We start from the raw sequence: 20503 nt of genomic DNA, 5'->3' as shown, positions 1-20503 counted from the left end.
TAGATAAGGTTTGGAAGAGTTACTCAAAATACTTTAAATTTTAAGAGTTTACTTTTGCTGCTTGGAAGCGAGGGTGGGATACGGAAACAGTTTGACAGGTTTTGGTATATGTGTTTATGCTGGGATTCTCTCCAATCTTATATTTTTAGATTGATCCTTCTGAGGTCTCTAATTATGAGTACTTTAATATAGTGCTCTCTGCATGTGCTAAATTGTTGCTTACTCTTTCCTCTGCTGGCCAGGGAGCTTATTGGTGATTTGAGGGGGTGTCAGCTGCTCACACATAATCAGTCTTCTAATTCTCTTAACTTTATTCTGTATTTTCACTTAATTCAGCTCAGAAGAAAAATGTGGTATTGTTATTTAGGGGTGTAATTTTTCTTCTATCAGGGTCTTATACTTCAATACATTTAAAAATATGTCTTCAGCTGGCATGTAGAATATGACCTATCATGTAGCTCATGCTGTCCATCAGTGGTAATTGCACAGAGAATTTGTGTCTGCAGAAGAAGCTCTTGTGCTATCTCCTATAAACTCCCTCAAATACCTGTTGACCTTTCTCTTCATCTTACTGTTTGTTTATCTCAAAATGTCACTTCCTGGAAGAAAGGCTTTGAGCTGATCATACAGTTAGCATTGGGATTTTTCATCTATTGAGTCTGTTTATTTTCTTCTGAGTGACTGAAGGAAAGCAGACTGTGCCATTCAAACTTTCTTAATGACTCTAATTGGATTATAGTGCTCTAGAAATGAACCGCTTTTGTATGTTTATACAGTGGTTACTGCAGTGTAGACAGATGTGAGTTCAAAACTTGTTTTCCAATTTATGGCTGTTTCATGCTGTTTGAATCTAGAAATAGATTAAGTTGGTAGAGTGATGGAACTTATATTATGGTTGTTGCATGCAGCACCTGGAACTGAAAACTTAAAAAAAGGTAAAAGGAAAATCTTCCTGGCACTTGATATTGATAGTGCAAAGTTGTGAAGGTGCACAAAGCACATCAGCAGTGACTCATTTCAGTGAATCAGACTCACTGTAACTACTCAAACTTCATAAATCTTTTTCACACAGGGAATTGTATTTAGGCACTTCCAAGTTAACCATGTGTTTTACCAAACATATTTCTATTTTTTAGTAAAGCAATTAGGTTAATATAAATATACCTTGACCAGCTTTTTATTAAGGTCTGAGATACACTGTTACTTTTTCCCTCATAAAAATGAAGTTATTTCAAGGATTGTTGATCCTTTGCAAAAATAATTTCAATATCTATCAGCAAAATGTTAGTGAATTTAGTCAGAAAGTAAATTCCCTACAGATACTGAATTTTGAATATGAGAAATGTACCTGCAGAACACATTATTCCCACACTGAAGTATTTTGACTCTTAACCGTTCAGTAGCATTTCAGATTTCTCATTCTCTGTCAAGCACCTCTTTGGCTCCTTTACATCCTGCTGTTTCTTGGGGAGAACATGACTGTGGGAATGATGTCTTGTTCTGGTAACCTCATTCTCATTCTCTCTAGTTGCATCTTATGTAGAGCCCTCTGCTAGCCTTGGAAAAGCTTTCCAAAGCTTCAAATCTTCCAAGTGGTAGAAGTTTTTGTCTGCTTTTGTTATTGATATTTGAGCATGATACTGCTGCCACGACAGAGTGTGAGTATCTTTTTCAGGAACACAAGAATGTTATTTTCTGATATAACTGGGTCATTGTAGAAGTAAAAGTTACCCTAAATGGTATTACTTGTTTTCTCTTTTTAGAGTAGTGGTTTGCTGCCTTGGAAGTTTTTTCTTTGCTTCTCAGTTAAGGGATAGAGGCACTGATACTGTTAGACAGTATTAATGATCTTGGATTTGACAGTCAAATTGAGGAGCTCAGTCCTTTGTTTTTTTATTATTATTTGGAAGAAATATGGATGTGGTGTGAATCATATTGAGAAAAGTGGCTGAAGAACTTCAGTTTGAAAGTGTTTCCATCAGTGCATCTATTAAAATGTTGCTTTGTATTCCTAGTACTGATATATTGCAGGTAATAATGCTGCTATAATTTATTTTAAATGCAAACCTAATAGCACTTTAGAAAAATGTAAGGGCTGATAAAATGCTCTTTGTGTAATGCAGTTTTTTTACCTAATGCTTGTTTTAAATGCCTACACCTTTTTTTTTGGCTTACATTAGTCATTGAGCAACTCTGTTTTTTAAAGAAGCTTGATAAGGTGGTGCTATATTGAGAGTCTGATGTGTGACTTTCTGATGCCTTGAAATATTTTAGACTGGAATGGGCCATTTTTATCTATTGTTAGAATAACCTCTTTAAGCCAAGCTTTAGAGTAGTCTTCGTTCTATGTGCAAATCTCAAAACCTTAACTAATCATTAAAGATCACACTGTAAGATACTGCTTAAAATCAAGATAATGTTGGTCTTGTTGAGAGTTAATTTCAAAATCAAAATCTTTTTTTACTAAAAGCTCTTATGCTCCTAAATGGCTTTATAATTAATTCTCCTTTTAGGACTGATGCTTTAAGGACTGTATTGATTGGAACAATGAGTTGTGGATTGAAGGGAAAACATGTTGTGGTGGGAGTTGTTAATAAATGAAGTGGCGGTTGTTTTTTTTTTTTTTTTTTTTTGTTTTGTATTTTTTTGTAGTGGTTACTTCAGATCTTGTCAAGTTGTGTACGATTTATTCATTGTGGAGAAAGTGAACAAAAGCCCTTCTGATTTCTTTAAAAAATATTATTGAATTATTGCTGGATGTGCCTCTGCACAGATCCTGTAGTTGAAGTACAACTCTAAATTCTTGAGTGGACAAGCAAAGGTGTTAAGACAATCTAAAAAATTCCTATGATAAATTTTTCTACAGTGTTGTGGATGTGTGTCGTGTTCTTTTGGGGTTCCTGGCAAAAATAGTGTAAGACTGTGCACTAACACAAATCAGTAAACTTGTCTGAATCGTTAGACTTGCTTAAAGAAAACCAGCTTTAGAGGTGGCTTCGGTTGAAGCTGCAGTTTGTAAGCAATGTGTTTTTAGTAGTGAGATGCTGACTAGCGTTTGTGTCTCTAGAGAAGAAGAGGAACGTCTGAGAAATAAGATCCGAGCAGATCATGAAAAGGCTCTGGAAGAAGCTAAGGAGAAATTGAAGAAATCACGGGATGAGATTCAAGCTGAGATTCAGACAGAAAAGAACAAAGTAGTTCAAGAATTGAAAAAGAAAGACAGCAAGCCACTGCCCCCTGTTCCTTTACCAAACCTGATAGGGATAAACAGTGGAGAACCAGCAGACCTGGATATCCGAGAGAAGAGGAACAAAATTAAAGAGGTAAAGATGATGATGATGATGATGATGTGGTCCTACCTGTTCTTGTGTCTGACAGCAGTTATTTATATGGCATTTAGTTGCTGTGATTTATTTTAAGAAGGAAAAACAAATCTACAAGTCATGTAGTAAACTGGAAGTGCACAAGTAGTAATGAGCATCAGCATTATTGCATGTTTTTTTCCTGGTGTTGGAGTATTAATATTTCACTGGATAACAATTAAAAAATTATTTCAAGGAATTTATTCAGCTCAGTGGTATGGATTCAAACTGAGTTTGTCATTAACACATGGAAGAGTAACAAGAGCATCTTTAAAGTAGAGCATGACTTTATGAGTTTCCTTTCAAAGAATGGGATCTCTTACTGTGTCACAGGATACTTTTAGATGTCAAATCATTAGATCGAAAAGATAAGGAAAAAGAAGACCTGCTGGTAATATTTGAAAATTACCAAATTATCACTTTTCAAAATAAATTTTAAATGGGTTTAAAAAATTTAAATTGATTGAATGTTTTACAGGTAAATGAGACAAACTAAGATCTTTGTTTAGGCTTTTGGTTCTGCGGCAACTTACACTATGGGAATTGCTGTTTGTGGTCTTATCGTCTCCACTACTGGTTTGCTGTGAGATTTATTGCCCCTTTTTGTCCTGGCATTGCCAACTTCCTATTACTATTGGCAGACATTTCTCTGAGTCTGACCTTCTAACTAGTATGGCAGAAATATTGTACAGCCTCATTATTCTTTTTCTTTCCTGCACTGTGATGAGTTTTGTGCCAGAAAATCCGTTTAGCACAGCAGGAATGGTTCAGGCCAGATGCAGATAAGCACTGACTGTTACTAAAGAATGTCCAGGACAATAGCACTTAGTATTTACATTAGATAAATCTACTTTTACATTGTAATCTGAGTTTACTTAGCTTATAAAACCAGAAAGAAATCTGTCATACACCTGTTCCTGTCATAGGGAAGAGTTGTACCTGAATTATGTGCCATTCTGTGGGTAGATCACCCAAGCTGGAATTTTCCTTTGGATACTAATGATGGCTAGATGGAATCAACTCTTATATAGTATTGAGCAGCTGGTTATTATACATGAGTGATACAGTGTGGAGCTGTATCACTATCTGTAGTAGTTACTCCATATAGAGTCCTGTCACAATCTGGATATCTGAAGTGGCAAATCCTTCCCTGCAAGGAATTACAGTTAGTGATTACTGCAGAAGTACTTTTGCCTAGGAAGTTGTGTCTAGAATATTGGACCTCCTTGACCCTGCTTAGTTAGGGCTGCTTCCCAAAGAACATAATTGAATTGTGGATTTGAAAAGGCTCTACTAATTTGTCTGCAAACATTTTGAGTGAGAATATATAGAGCAGTTTGCTTTTCTATATGTTTTTGTAGGGTAAACAGTGAATGGGATGGTTGTCAACACTTAATTTTTACTACAGATTTACTGTAGCAAAATACCTTTGAGATTAATTTAATGCCTAGAATAAAAATGGGTTGACCAAGTAATGCAAAATTACTGAGCACAGCTAACAGTGAAGAAGTATCCGGAATAAATAATCAACCAAAGTTCTTATAGACCAAGTCTGGAACTGGAGTGGTGGTTGAAAATTAATATTTGCATTTCTGAGGTTGTTTGGTCCGTGTAGACTGAGAGATGGTAAGCTCTAGGCTAGTGTACAATGGCAATTTTCCTGGTCTCATGAAAAAGTAGTAAAATTTGGACCATTCTTGCTGATCTAAACCTGGAGGTATAGCAAATTCTAAGGAACTCAGGGTATTTTGTGAGTAATAATCACCAGGTGGTGATGCTTAGCTGCAGTTGCCACACACCTCGTGCTGTAAAAAGGCTTACACCTTTTTTTGATGATCAGCCTACATGTGAGTCACAGTGACAAGCTGTTTTTCTATTGCATAACTTGTTGATGACTACTATTATGGTTTCTGAGGTATAGCTTTTCATTACCAGACCGTAGGTTTCTGTGGGACTATTTTTTAAGTGGTTAGGTCCTTCAGTTAGGATAATAATGCCTTTGTCTTGAGCAGTTTTCATTTGTGCGCACACTGTGCTTGTAACAGCCCAGGAGCACGGGAGCATGACTGAAAATTCTTTGTTATATGAATTGCCTTCATTGACTCAGCCATGCTAGTACTGTAGCTACCAGGTAATCTCCAGAATTCTTAATTTTTGAATCATGCAGGGCAGGAGATTGTCACTTCTACAGCTAGATGTGTGAAGGCATAGAACATTGCAGTGAGAGGTCTACTAGGGAGAATGGATAAAGGGTAATGCTGAGGAGCCATTGATGGAACAATGTGGCTGAGATTAAAACTTAGATTAATAGTGTCAAATGAATAATATTTTACCTGAAGCCTGTTTTTGACAGCATCACATGTCTCAGAGAAGACAGCAGAGCTTTCAGAGATGTGAAGTACATTTTGAAATACGTTCATCACTGAGGTCCTCCCTCACTGTTTTATGTAACCAGTGTGTAGACTAAGACAAATAACTTTTGTAGATAGAGACTTAGCAGAAAATAAGAACAAGTTCCAGGAGACAATATTTCTAATGTATGTCCACGACTGGTAGCTATTAAAAAAAAAAAAGTAATTTTTGATGTTAGACATTATGATTGCCTGGATTGAGGCCTGAAAAACAGCTCAGGGAAGCTGCTGGCTTTTTAGAGGCTGCACATCTGTCTTCAAAATTCCTGGTGATCTCAAAACAGCATTTGACCTGCTTTGGTTTACTATGAATTGTCCTGATACATGTGTGAGGAACTTGACTCTCAAAGAACAGCTTTAGACTGTTCAAATTCACAAAATTAATGATGTTATACAGCCTATTTCACTCCTATCAAATGGTGAAAAACTGTAGAGAATTGGATGGAATGATGGGGGCTGTTTGTAATACACGAGTCTTTACATTAGGGAGAAAGGCTGGAAAATTTTCAAATAAGGATTCAGTTTCTATTATTTTTGCAGAAAATATATTACCAGTTTTTCTTTCCAAATAGCAGCTTGATGAAGGCTGTTTTTTAAACATCTCTTTATGAGTGGTTTGGCAGTCGTTTAATATTTTAAAAAGGCGTTTTTTTGATTTTAGAAAAAAGTGCATATAAAAGTAAAAAAAATTTTCTGTAATGCTCTTAAGAGAGCTTTGCAAAACATTTGAAAGGTTTATATAATAGGAATGTTTGCTGAACACAGAGAGAGAAGCTTCTTAAGGTCAAGGAATACAACTGGGAGCAGAATTTGCATCTTACTAGGGTTTTTTTTTTGTTGTGTCATTTGGTTCTCATAATTATATATAGTGTTACATTGTATTCTCAAGCTTAATTTACAAAATTGTATAATCTGTCTATATTCTTCTAAGAAGCTATTATTTCAAAAAGGAGAATTTGAGTTGGCCGATTTTAGTTGCACAATGACAACTCTGAGAAGTGAAGGTTTTCCACTTGGTTACCATACATGCTGTATAGCACTTCTCTGGCATATTAGCTTGCTGTTCAGGCTTTTAAAAGATGCTTTGGTGTTTAATTAACTGGTACTTTAAGAACAAACACATTGAAAATTCTTCTTGCTGCTACACTTTAGCTTTGTATTTATATTTTAGCTTTTTGTACTATGTAGAAGAAAAATATTGAAAAGAGAAAATATTTTTTTTTTTTAAGATTTTAAGTGCAACTTGTATAATTTTACAGCAAGGCTTTAATATATGTCTTTTCATTGTGGTTAATGTGGAGAAATTAAGAACAAATCCCGTCTTTTGGAAGTCATTGGCTTCCTTTCCAAGTTAAATTAGCTATAAATTAGTTGAGCACTTGGAATTTTGGCACTTAATTTCCATTATTGTACTCTTTAAAGATGTTCAGAGTATTTTTTTTCTTTCCGTTTCAATGTAATCATCACATAGTGCTATTAGGTCTATAGCAATTTTTGTTTCCATGGGAAGGTAAACTTTACCCAGTCAAAAAGGGAAATTTTGTAGTTCTTTTCACACCATTCAGGATTCATGTTTTCTTTAATTTCAGCCTAAGGTGTCACAGTATTATCTTCCTGCCAGCACTCATTTAGGATACTTGTTAAAATCGTGTATTTCATCCAGTAATGGTCCTAATCCTATGCAGGTGATCCTTCCTCTCTGCTCAGCACTGGTGAGGCCACACCTGGAGTCCTTTGTTCAAGTTTTAGACTCCCTGGTATGAAAGAGGAGCATTGTTGGAGAGGGTCCAGTGGGAGACCATGAGGATGCTTAAGGGACTGGAGAGTTCTCATCTGAGCAAATGATGAGGCAGATGGGCTGGACAAGAGAGGGAATCTTGCAAAATACCTGGAGGGAAGATGCAAGGAAGACAGAGCCAGGCTCTTCTCAGTGATTCCCAGTGGCAGGCACAAAGGCAGGCACACACTGTAACATGGGGAGGAAGCTGCATCTGAACATCACAAAGCGTTGTTTATTGTGAGGGTGGCCAAGCACTGGCATTGGTTGCCTACAGATATTGTGGAGTTTCCCTCCTTGGAAATGACAGCTCGTTTCAAATTGCCCTACTTGAGCGGGGAGGTGGGACCAGATACCCTCCAGAGGTCCCTTCCAACCTCAGCTATTCTGAGGTAGGATGATGTTTGTTGACTAAGCCTGTCAGCTGAAAGGCAGCTTCTCCAGAATGTTACATGAGTGCTCATGGTAAACTTAAGAGCTAAATAATAATGCTGTAAATTTCAGATAGATTGTAAAATCAGAATTTTCTGGAGCTTCTGTTCTATTACTTGTTCTTTGTTGTGATACGCAGTCGTGTAATTACACAGTGCTAACTGTAAACACCCCTTTTTTAAATTGAGCTCAAAGGAAGTGTGGTGTCCACAGAGGTAAGGTACGGTTATGAAGTGACCGAAGCTGCTGGCTGTACCATTCTTGCTTGTGCAGTTTAAAAGCTCTTATTTTTAATGAGATGAGATGGCAAGGTGCTATCTTTCTAATAAGCTGTTCTCAACATGGCAAAATTCTGGTTCTGTTCCTGTGTGTCATGCCTTTCTGGTAAAAAGAAAAAAGGTGGAGAAGACATTTAAACAAAAGTTATTGTGAAATGGACATCCAGGAAGTAGAGGCACCAGAGTTAAAGGTCATTGAATAATAGGATAGTTTGGGTTGGACTAGATGACCTTTAAAGGTCCCTTCCAGCTTGAAGTTCATTTGTGACATGTGACACCTGTAGAAAGAGTTAAGTTTAGATGCTTTGCACAAGTGAGGAAAAAGTCTGTCTGGGAAGTTGGGGATGTTCTGACTTGAGTTCTTTTGCCAGTGAACTTCCCTCAGCAAAACTTCCCATTTATCCTCTTTTAAAATTAGAGTTGTAATATATTGCCTGTTTGAAGGGAAGGTAGGAAGTTAATGTATTTAATATTAGTGGAGGCAATGTCAGAAGTACTTACAGATATGTGCCAAGAAGAAAAGTGATTAAAATGTATTTTCATCATGATCTCTGGATGATACTCAAGAGGCTGCTAATACTGTTGGGAAGTAACAGGTTGTTTTATAAGCAGCAAAACTTACCATGGATTTTTGACCTATATCCCCTTATACCACCCTCTGATCATCATGCACTTTTTGCTGTGAATATCCTCTGAACCTTCCTGTTTGAGTGCATGAATTGCAGTGTGTTCTCTGCCTTCTTTAGAGCTACTGGTGTGCTAAATGCTGCCAATGAATAAAGGGCGGGATTATAACTGCTTTTTTCTCAGGGTAGCAATTTGTGTAGGTCTGCCTTATCTATGCACGGATGTTTTTTCTTTTACTCAACACAAAAAGTAGAGTATCTGGTTCCTCCAGCTCTTTAAAAACAAGTGTGAAATTGGAAAATGAATTAAAAATGTATGTGTCAAATGATGGATGTACAGACAGCAAGATTGCATAAGCCTCATTCTTTTAAGAACTTGAGCTAAAAATAGTGTGTCCCTTTACCTGAATTCTAATTTGTGTGCTTATTGAGAAAAGAGCTGTGTAGAAGGAAGAGTTACTTAATCATCCAGAGATCTTTTCATGCTGCCTAAGTCCTCTTTTCATAGTTACTATTCATAAAACTTTCAGACCTAATCTCATTTATTGTTTCTAATTGCAGTATTTCTGATCTAGCCAAATAGGCTGCCTTCTGTGACTGGAGGACCTTCTTTTGAAAATCTAAACCCAATTTAGAACAATTTCATTATTGCTGACACTTTACAGTCTTTGTTTCCTTGGTCAAATTTATTTGGACTTCTAGCTGGTTGCAGCATCAGTTTACAATAATCCATGCCTGTTAAGGGTTTTGCACTGTATTTTGTAGCTCACTGCTCCTGACTTGCATTCCTTCTGTTATTTCCTGAAACTGAAGGACATAATTATCACCCAACTTTTTCCGTATTTAGGTAACACTCCCTGCAGTGTGAATGTTTGTATAGAATCCATACACACACATTTTATAGGTGTGTGTGTATAAAAATCTCTTTGTATCTATACATGTGTATACACAGACACACTGTTTATTAGTTGGTTTTGTTTGCACACTATTTGGATTCTCTGTGTTCTGGGTTTTCCAAAGTAATTTGACAAATTAAGAACAGGTAAGTTGGCTTTCAGTTAGTTTTGCTACACTGTTTTAAAGCTTATCTTAATTTTACTGAATTAGTGAAATCTGTAAATTAAGGATAAAATCTTTCTGATGGAGCTGTTGGCAAAGTAGTTTTCCATTTATATATTAGAATGAATATTGTTCACTTGGCACTTTGACCAGTACAGACATGTTAGGAGTGGCCCTGAACAAAGCTGTGCCCCAGCTTGTGGGAATGATTTTATAAAGAACTCATTTTGCATTTGTTAAATGAATCATTTATGTCTGTGAGAAGCTTTGCAGCTTGGTGTATGTATTCTACCAGAACAGAAGAATGGAAATAAAACTCCTAGTGTGCAGCTTCATTTGCAATATTTCTGCTGCACATCCAGTATATGTTGATTTGATTAGTAACTTAAAATGTGCTACTCATGAAGAATGCAAGTTTTTGTTTGAGGGTATTTTAAAAATGAATCAATTTAGTCAAGTTGTGGAAATTACAGAATTCTCCAGTGCTTGTGCAGTATTGGAAGCGTGTTAAAAATTCAGGAAGGTGTTCATTATTAAAGATATCTTTTTTCCAGACCATTGTGAGAAGAACCTGTCTTTCAACAATGAATTAGCACATTTGCAGTATTTAAAACTCATAAATGCAAATAAAAATCGAAGAAATACTGAAATATTTCACTACCTGATATTATCAGCCAGACAGAAATGAGTGAAACTCCAGGTAAATTTTTTATCTTCAGAACTGGGTAAATCAAAAGACTTCATGAAATCTAGTTGACCTTACTGCTATTTTTTTTTTTTTAAATTTTGTATTTTTATGCCATTTATTCCTGTGAAACAGAAATGCTGGTAGCAAAAATCATGAATTACAGCTAGATAGAAGAGATCTCTGTTTTAAATTACACACAATCTATTGTACAAGTGACAATAGGTGTGTTTTCAGCTATGGAGACTTTAATTGGAAAGCCAGAGCATCCTGTTATGTTCTTATTAGTCATCTTTGCATAATTTCTCCTGTAGTCCCCTCTGTGTTTGCTGGAGCAGCTCCATAGAATATATACCAATGTGTTCTTAACATGCAGTTTTCCACATGGCATTAGCTCTGAAGTATTGATAGTAATGATGTCACTGATACACAGTGTGAGCTACTGGGAGTTGATGTGTAACCTCTCACAGTGCCATTATTCCATTAAGACAGAGACCATCTGCATACAATACTGAACTACCTGAAACTCCCTACAGTTCACTCTTAATTAGTTTGCTCTGAGGTTTGGATTCCTGATTTGCATCGCTGGCATCTATTCTTATTTTCTGCTTTGTTACCAGAGGAATAGTGGCTAACAAGGCATCACTGTTGGAAAGGGATTCAAGGGGAAACCAAAGCACTGCAGAACCCTGTGTCTGCTGAATGAACTGCAGATGACCAGAAACCAGAACAGGGGATAGAATCACTGAGCATACAGATATGTAAGATGTCCTGTTCTATTCCAAAGCCATAGAAAATCCCAAGAAGAGTCAAGAAACATGTGAACAAGTGAGAGATGGTTGGATACATAGTTTTTAAAAAAAATATTTGGCAAGGTTCACTGCTAAATAGGTGTTGAACTAAGCAGCCATGGGATGGAGGATAGTTTGCCTGGAGAAACTGGTTAGAAGACAGGAAATGGAGAGTACAGATAAATAGTGCTGGAGGCCACAGAGGACATGTGCTGGGGATCCATGCTCTAAATTATACAAATGAATTATTTAGAGTTTAAAAATGGATGAATAGTGGTATGACAACTTTGCAACCAACATGAAGAATTGCAGAAAAACCTTATGGGACTGAGTGATAATATCTTTTTTTTATTTCACAGCAAAATGTAAAATGATGCATATTGGGGCTGGAGATGGAGAGATTCCAACTTCATGCTAAGTATGAAAAGCTGTGAGGTGACTTAGTACACTCGAGAATGAGAAATTGTGTTTTTTATAGTTCTTGGAAATGTCACTGTAGTGCTTAACAGCAGACAGTGAGCAGCTATTCAGTATTTCAGAGAAGGAGAATAGAACAGATGAGGTTCTTTACCACAGTCTGTGAAGCTGTGGTGCTCCTGCATCTTGTAAGCTTCACGTAGTTCTAATCTTTCAGCTTCAAAAAGGAAAGGGTAAAACTGGCAGGGGTGCAGGGCTAAGCAGGTGGTGGCTAAGCTTAGACTAATGCCTAAAAGGACAAAACTGGAAGAAAGGAGCTATAGGAAATTCTCTCTCCTGGCTGATGTGCAGTTGTGGCTGTTTACAAAGATGATTCGAGAAGCTCTACTTTTCTAAACAACACAGCACCAATCAATCTTGTGAATACCATATTCTCTTGAAACCATAATGATGCCCAAGGTCAAAAACACCTGCATCATGTTAGATTAAAAATATTTGGCTTTCTTGAATATTTTTGACCAAGGTTCACTGCTGCAAGCTCTCCAAATTCAGGTTCTTTACATCTATCATTCCAGTTCTCACCAATCTGAAGGATTTTTTCCTATATAATTTCATTAGGGATCTAAGGCTTCAAGAATTTAATGCCAGCAAAAGGAGTTTCCTACTTTGCATCCATTTGATAAGTGCTATTGTTTTATTAATGGATTTGTTACTAGATTTGACAGTAAAAGAAAACCCAGTGTTTTGTGTGTGTTAGGAACATATTCCAAACAGACTTTTTCAGTGACAATTTTTAAAAATGCATAACAGAGGCATGAATTGATGCCTGAAATAATTTGAGATAGAGCTCCCATAAAAATAAAAATAAATGTATGAGTTTTCTAATTTTCATAAAAAATCTGAGTATACAAGGAAAAGGTAATTTTTAAATTAATGTCCAACAGTAGGAAAATGGTTATTAATTTTTAATCTGCCAATTGAGCAGTAATTTTGTCTAGCAAGTCCTTGGTTAATTTTAAAACAGAGGTTGAAGGTGGTTTATATAAATCTCTCAAAATTGTATCCTTAAGCAGAATACATTGCTTTGAAAGTAAAACCTATTTGCTGTCTGTTATGCACGTTCCTGATGGAATGGCAGGAACCAGTAAATACAGCAATTTGCCAGAAAATTGCATCTTTTGCTTATTTCTCAGGACTCCTACTTTCTGTTTGCCAGTTGCTGTCCTATTTTTAAGACTGGAAAGGGATTTTTGAACCAATCCTTAGCTTGAATTACTGTTTTTGACATGCTGATATAGTGGTAGAACTTCCTTACAACTCTCTTTTCAATAATTGTAGCCTTCTTCTTTGTTTGTCAAAATACATCATTGCCGCTCTGTTTTTATAAAAAATGTTTATAAAAATCTTGATTTTCCAGTAACTTTAGAGGATTAGATCCCATGAACATGTTCTAAAGTCAGAAAAACCAACTAGATAATGGTGTACCTACAAAAGCAGTTTCATTTTGCAGGTCTTGCTTTTTGCTTTTCTGTCTCTCTTGCAGCAGAGTCCAAATTAGTCTTTTTTTGTAGAATTGCCAAGTTGCATTTGCAGCAGTATCTTGCTGGTTGTTACTTCCATTGTATCACATAATAAACATTTTCAAGATTAGTATGCAACAGACCAATACCCTATGAATGATTTTGTTTTCAAAAGCAAGATCTGTCATTAATGGTGTCAGTAAAAAATCCATTGCCAAAACTGCTTGTTCTCTGGTGGACAGATTGCAAGATCTATATATGACATGGCCAAGTTCCAATCCTTTCCTCTGACAACTGCTATCAGGTATGGAAATTTCAGCTATGGAAATGTGTGTCTTGCATTTTTCACACTTATTCATCCATGCTTGTAATTTTCATTCTACTGAGCCTAAGGTACCTCTCTTGAGTTCTTTAAGGCCTGGGTACATTTGTTTTGCTAATAGTTTTACCTTCTTGCTATAATCTGTAGTGCTGATGTTCCAGTCAGTTCTGAGACTTTCCTCTCCTCCTAAAGACAGAGCTTTGTTTTAGGAAAAGCCTATCTATCCCTGTAGCTGTTCTTCAGCATTTCCAGTTTGTATTATGCAAACACTTCCTAGTGTAACTGCAGAAATAACTTTGTTTTTCCTATCAGGACTTCATGTTACTTGTACTTTCTGAGCCAAAATGCCATCCTCAGTTACATTTTTTAGCTGTCAGAGGCATCTGTCTTCTTGTGTCTCTCCAAAGCTTTTGTGTGCACAACTGCTTCCAATAATACAGATGTTCTGTCTGTAGCATAACATGCTACCTGTTCTGGCAGTAACAGAAACCTCCATGTTGTTACAAGATCTCTTGGCAGATCATCCTTACAAAACTTAATACTGTATGCAAGAGCTCTGGGGCTTCTCACTTGCGTGTAATGTGCAGCTCTCCGCTAACGTGATACCATGAAGTCTGCTTGCTTTGTGGTGGAGGAAAGCAGCAAGTTGAGTGCCAGAGTAATGGTCAGCATTCATCTGGAAAAAATCAGGTGGCTACTTAGTGTAATAAATGATTCTCAAGGACTTAAAACACCATATTCTTAGTGTTTGGGGTAGGCAGAGGGGCAGGGCAGACGTGTTTGTGGTTACCAAAGTAGCTTAGTCTCCTCAAAATATGATTTCTTATCTCACTCTTAGTTGATGCAGTCAACTGTGTCTTAGTCTCTTGTGTTCAAGAGACTTTCACGTCTTACTAGTGTATTCTTAAGTTGCTTCTGCATAAATTCATGTATACATTGAAATGTACTCCTTTGCAGTTTCTATCTTAATAAAATTTTCTTAGGATAAATTATATATATAGAAACATCTTGTGTTGTATGTATTCTGTTTTAGCCCTTTGTAATTTGCATACTTTTTTGGGTTTCTTCAGAATGAAATATTCTGTAATAAATTATGTACCTTCCCCCCAGAAGCACAGTGAATTAGGACAGTGAAATATTCCACAATTAACATTCTGCTGTGGGGAAACAAGTTGTTCTCCTGGACTTAGCTAGTTTTGATCTGTTCTGGTATTTGCTATACCATCAGATTTTTAAAAAGCTAGAATGTCAATGGCTATTTGATTCTCCTTCATGAAATATTTATTTGGGGCATCCAAAGCCCAGTTTCCCTTATGTGCAAGCCACTTGGTTGGATCTCCCATGTCATGGTCACATGTTGTTTAGTCATCTGTCTGTTTTCAAACACATAGGGTGCACTGGTCAGTCTTTAGTTTCATCCTCTAGTTCTTTCTAAACCTTTAGGTCTGTTTTCCCACGTAGAGTTTTTAGGACTAGCAGGCTGCAGGTTAGAGCAGGACCCTTCACGGAAGCCTTGACTGTTTCCAGTTCTTAAATTTCCCCGAACTAGGTAAAGCCTAAAGTAGCCCAGAGTGATCCCATAAGTGATCATGCTTTGAACAGGAGAGGCATCCTGAGATTCCTTCCCATCTGAATGATGATGTGAGTCTAGCTTTTATGATACTAAGTTAATGAGCAATTTTATATGGGAATTTGTAGGTTTGTTCTAGATAACATAAGTGAGAGCTCTCAGAGGAACTTCTGTGCTTACTGCCTGTGACCAGGCTTTTATTGGATTTGTCATGCTGCAGTTTTCTTACCTGTCAAGAGAGGGTCCCTTTACCTGACTCATCTTGATGTTTCAATAGCCATGAATTGGCCAGTTTGATAAGTGCTATGTAAACACTTAGGAGTTTGTGAATGCTAGGGAAATGGCTTTTCTCTCCTCTTTTAGTATATTTGCATCCACTTTTTCTTACACTGCTAGTTCATTACACTAAAAAAAGTTCTAGAGTATTGTGGCCTAATCAGGTGTCAAAATTAGTGCAAATACTAAAAGCAACATGTGAGCTGACAAGCAGTAAGAGTGGGACTTTGGCATCTTGAGAGGGGCAGTGTGCTTAGGTTGATGCCAGTTTAACACAGAAGTGCTCCCCAGTTTCCTGGGCCTGTGTGTAGGGTTCAAATTTATTTTCTAGGCATGAGTTAACTGAGCCGTGGGAAATTTGGAGGGAGTTTACATTTAAAGGAATTACAGCTTTGTAGTTTGGATAGGGATCTCTTGATGGTTGTAGGGAGAACAGGGACTTTGTTTTCTATTCTCAGCTGACAGTTTAGATGCAGTTTGAAAAATCTGGGATTCTTGCATGCTGACTTCCACTAAATCTTGAATTTGGTGGGAGGAGGGATCTGACACGTAGTAAGAGGAGAGATGTGAAGTAGTGCTGGTAAGGCAGCTGGCTGCACCTCATTTTTTAGCCAGCATCTGCTTGTTCCCTCACATTTTCTGTGAGTATGGTGGCTCTGATTAAAGTAAGAAAATTACGGTCATGTAAATCATAGTGAAAACAGATTGCCTTGCCTCAGTTTCTTAAAGGGTTAGTATTGTTCTGTTAGTTACATTCACATAGTTTCTCCTCTTAGAAAGCATTTATCAAACTTGTGAAAATCATTATTTTAAGTCCTATACATTTTCTTGGGGACTTTGTTTATATTAACACTATTATAATACCATTTTTAAAATGAAAAATAAAATAAAAAATGTATAATGTTGTGGATACAGACACATTGCTGTTGTTATAAAGGTTTCTTCTTAGTGTTCTTGTGTCTGGGGCAGTCAATGTCTTTTGATGTCTAATTTCCTATTACTTTTATCTGTTTAGGTACTAATAATACTTATTTCTTTAAAACTGCATTCACTTTGCAATTTGGTGGCTGCTGAATTTCCAACAAGTAAGGAGTTTGAAGAGTTTTAGCGAATTCATAAAAGCATTGCTTAGTGGCTGATGTGCACAACTAGTCAGCAAGACCTTTTGGGTTTTTAGATGTAATTTTCTTACTAGGTGGTGGAAATATCTATTAAAAAGCTAAATGTTTTGTGTAGTAAATATTATTAACATTATACTGCTTTGTTCATTATGCTTTCTTAAAAGCAAAGCTTTTGGCATTTCTTTTGGTAGAGGCTATATGATGGTACATCTTCATCAAGTAGGTGTTGCTAATGAGAAATCTGTTAAGCCTTTTGCAAAATTGTTGATTCCTACTTGGATGTACCGGTGTAAATAAATCCTTTTAATGCTTCAGGTATCAGTAGGTATATTTTTATTTTAGTTAGCACCTTAAGACAGTAGCCAGTGTTTTATAGCAATTTCTTACACTTAAATGCATTCCTTATGGTTACATTCTTAAATGTCTGTGCATATTTTAAAGGAAAAGAAAGAACAAGAAAACAAGCTAATGCAGAGCATTAGATTCCATAGCTCAAGTCAAATAGACTTTAAATTTTTTCCTAATTTATTCATGCTGTAAAATCTGATTTCTGCAGGAGATAGAAGCAGTGACAAAGTAATTAGTCAGTATGCTGCGCTGCCTATGAAAGATGAAGTCTCAAATAAGGAGTAAAATATTGTTCATAGAGAGTACTTTTATAATGTAATCAAATCCTATTTTTTTCTGTTTCTTAGATGATGAAGCATGCCTGGGACAATTATAGGCAATATGGATGGGGCCATAATGAGCTCAAACCAATTGCCCGGAAAGGACATTCCACCAACATATTTGGTAGGCTATATTTTCTGGTTTGTTTGTAATTTTGGTTTTTAATATTTCTGTCTGTGTATCTTTAAAAGTCTACCCAAACTTTCTAGCAAACTCTGTTTTAATAAATAATCTTTCTAAGTGTGACAGAAATGTATTATTTCAGTGGTGTTTCACTGAATTACTTTACTGACCTATCTTTTTGGGAGTAGTATGTTCTTATTGTTGCAGAGGCTGAGCTGTGTCTATGTGCACTGATGCTCTGTGTGTGTGCATATATAAATGAAAGTCCTGATGCAATGGTGGTTATTTTTTTGTTATATTTTGAGAGGCAATGAATATAAATGTGTTTTGTTTTAACCCTCTTCATATTGTCTAGATCTTTGTGTTTAGTTCCATGAGAATCATGGAACAGTTTGAATTGGAGGGAACCTTTTAAAGATGATCTAGTCCAACCCCCCTGCCATGGGCTGGGACCTTCCATGAGACCAGGTTGCTCAGAGCCCCATCCAGCCTGGTGTTGAACATTGCCAGGGATGGGACACCCCACAGCTTCTCTGGGCAGCCTGTGCCAGTCCTCACCAGAGGTGCTTAGCACAGTGCAAGGAGAGAGTGTGAGCTGAAGGGAACACTGGAGCAAAAGGCTGCTTCCTTGACAGAAGAGCATTTCTTAGGTACCAGAACAGCATTGTGTAGTATCTTACTTTGTTGTCTTGCACATAGGCACTGCCTTAATTTTCTCTAAGAAAATCTCTTCTGAACCTTCCTGTGATTTAGTTTTATGTTATGATTAATTGATGGCTTTCCTTTATAGTTTTACAGATGATGATGTTGGATTTGACAGGGAAAAATCTTTAATGTTCACCTCTATGATCATGTAGTCTTTGTTACTTGCAATTCTGTTGCTTAATTTGCCATATGTAATTTTAGATTAGCCTTGCTTTGTAACCCAGACTCTATGAAGTAAGTTTTTTTCCTTCATGTGGCAAAAAGACATTTTTATGATGTTTGTTTTTAATGTGACTGACATGATATTTTGAAGCAGTTATGTATTATAATTTCACTGTAGTCTTTTTTTTCCATTCCTCCTATGCTTACTTCTAACATGTCTGCTAATGAGTCTGGAGGATTTCTGTTTTTTTTTTTTCTTGGAACGATTATTCTTTGGAGTGCTTATTTTTGAATTTTTGGCATTGCTTTCTGAAAGAAATTGGAGGCCTTGTCCATGATAAAGTTTCTGCTCCTCTTGTTCCAGCTAACTCTAGCAGCCAATGTCGTACATGTTTGTTCTTTTAAAATCCAGATGCTATTTTGTGCCAATTTTGGCTATTTTAGCCAAATCATGTCATGATTGCTCTATTCAAGGCTATTTCATATGAAAAACTTTCTGAAACATATAATCTTCAGCATATATCAAGTCTAAAATAGAATCAGCTATTGTTCATTTGGTGGATGGTTGACGGGGTTGGGGTGTGTGTGGAAATTGGTCTTTGTCAAGGACTGTCTAGGCTGTATTGTTATTCCAAGCTCTTTACCAATCTCTATTACCCCTATTGACATGATTCCCAGCAGTATTTGCCTTTTTAGAAGGGTTGCTTAATTTTTTTTGAAATTTTCTTGCTAGTTTTAATAAAAAGATGCTCAGCAAAATCTGTTTTTATTATTCATCTCAAAGATGATTTGATCTAAACTATTTTCAGCCATTACTGCAATCTACTGTGCTTCCATTTCAATTCCTAGCACGTCTGTGAAATCCTGCAAGGAGATGGTATCGTTGGTTGAGCAGCAGCCCTTTGCACGAATCTTTGGGGAATCAGGTTTGCTGGTAACTCCCAAGTGAGGTTAAACACAATTCAGTTTCAAAGACAAATAAGTAATTAGTCTTCCTCATTGGACTCTGCTTTTGTTTATATCTATGCCAAGGAGAACACAGTGTTTCTAACATTGCAAGATCTAGCAGGTTTCAGTCTGGGGTCAGAGAAGGGGAGATGAGGTGATCGGCTCTGCTCTTATAAATGTTTTAAGTAATTAAAAATATAAGGAAGGATAAACTTTATAAACTTGAAAGCAAGATGCTCTATGCCTCACTGAAGCATGCCAGCAAGGATGTGTATGGGCTTCCACAATTACTAGTTTGACTTTTATGACAAAACATGGTAGTTTGCTTTAGTTGGCCTGCAGCAAGAAACTCTTGCCAGTTGTTTTGAGATGTCTGACTGTAAATTGTAAAAGAGAGTCTGCTAAAAATACTGTCTTTCAAACTGTGTAATCAGGCAAAATCTTGAATAGCATCTCTTCCACAGCGGGGTCGTGGCATTAGTAGTATGGTAGCGCTTTGGTAAAGTATGACTGGGAGTGGGTCAGCTTTTAAAGATACTTACATTTAGATTATATATGAAACAAACCTTAATAGGTTCTCTGTTGGTGAAATGGGGTGATAACTGCTTTTGAAAAGGCTGGCATTTATTCCTACCCTGTAAAATGAAATATAAAAGTCAAGGAGAAAATGCAGCAGAGAGGTGTAAATTTTCATTCCAGTTTAATTTTTATTTGCAGCTCTGCTGAAGGTTGTAGCAGTTAAGCCAAAAAAGAAAAGTTGACCTTTTTTGTTGGTGAAAAAATTTGATGGCAGCTGCAGGGTCTTGCTGCAGAAGGAGTTTGAGATCTCGATCAAGTTCTCTTTAGAACACAAAGGGTAAAGAGAAAAGGCTGATGGAAAATTATGCATGTAAGATAATGAGCAAGCACAGCAAACACTGAGCTTGCTTCAGGAGGGTTTCTGAGTTTAGCATGAACCAGAGTAGTTGATGGTATTGTTGAAAACTCTGTAATGAAATCTGATTGGATTTGCTTTGGAAGATGAGAGTAGCCACCTGGAACATGCTGTTTGAAGATAATTTGTCTCTGTGCATGTTTGATGACCTGTAGGTGAACATCTCCTGAAAACACAATTAAATTAGTTCAGATATGCTTCAGAGTTTTAATCTGTATGTGTTTGTGGTGTATCTTTGCATCCAATATCATATGAACTAATTACTGTAGAATAAACTGTAAGGATACTTTATTGAGTTAAATTGAGTAGTTAGTA

At 36.6% G+C, this 20503-nt stretch overlaps 1 protein-coding gene across 2 annotated transcripts in view; it reads left to right on the top strand.

The window, feature by feature from the left end:
- Positions 1-20503, top strand: part of MAN1A2 (mannosidase alpha class 1A member 2) — a 131801-nt gene that overhangs the window by 26603 nt on the left and 84695 nt on the right. For both annotated transcript variants that reach the window (XM_021549098.4, XM_021549099.4), the window contains exons 2-3: positions 3068-3323; positions 17343-17439. In XM_021549098.4, coding sequence (XP_021404773.1) covers positions 3068-3323; positions 17343-17439 — 353 coding nt within the window. The remainder of the gene's footprint in view (positions 1-3067; positions 3324-17342; positions 17440-20503) is intronic.

This window comes from Lonchura striata, chromosome 1 (genome assembly GCF_050655825.1).
Source record: "Lonchura striata isolate lonStrDom1 chromosome 1, ASM5065582v1, whole genome shotgun sequence".
Lineage (NCBI taxonomy): Eukaryota > Metazoa > Chordata > Aves > Passeriformes > Estrildidae > Lonchura > Lonchura striata.
Note: the sequence above shows the minus strand (reverse complement) of the source record. Positions and strands in the feature narration are given on the sequence as shown.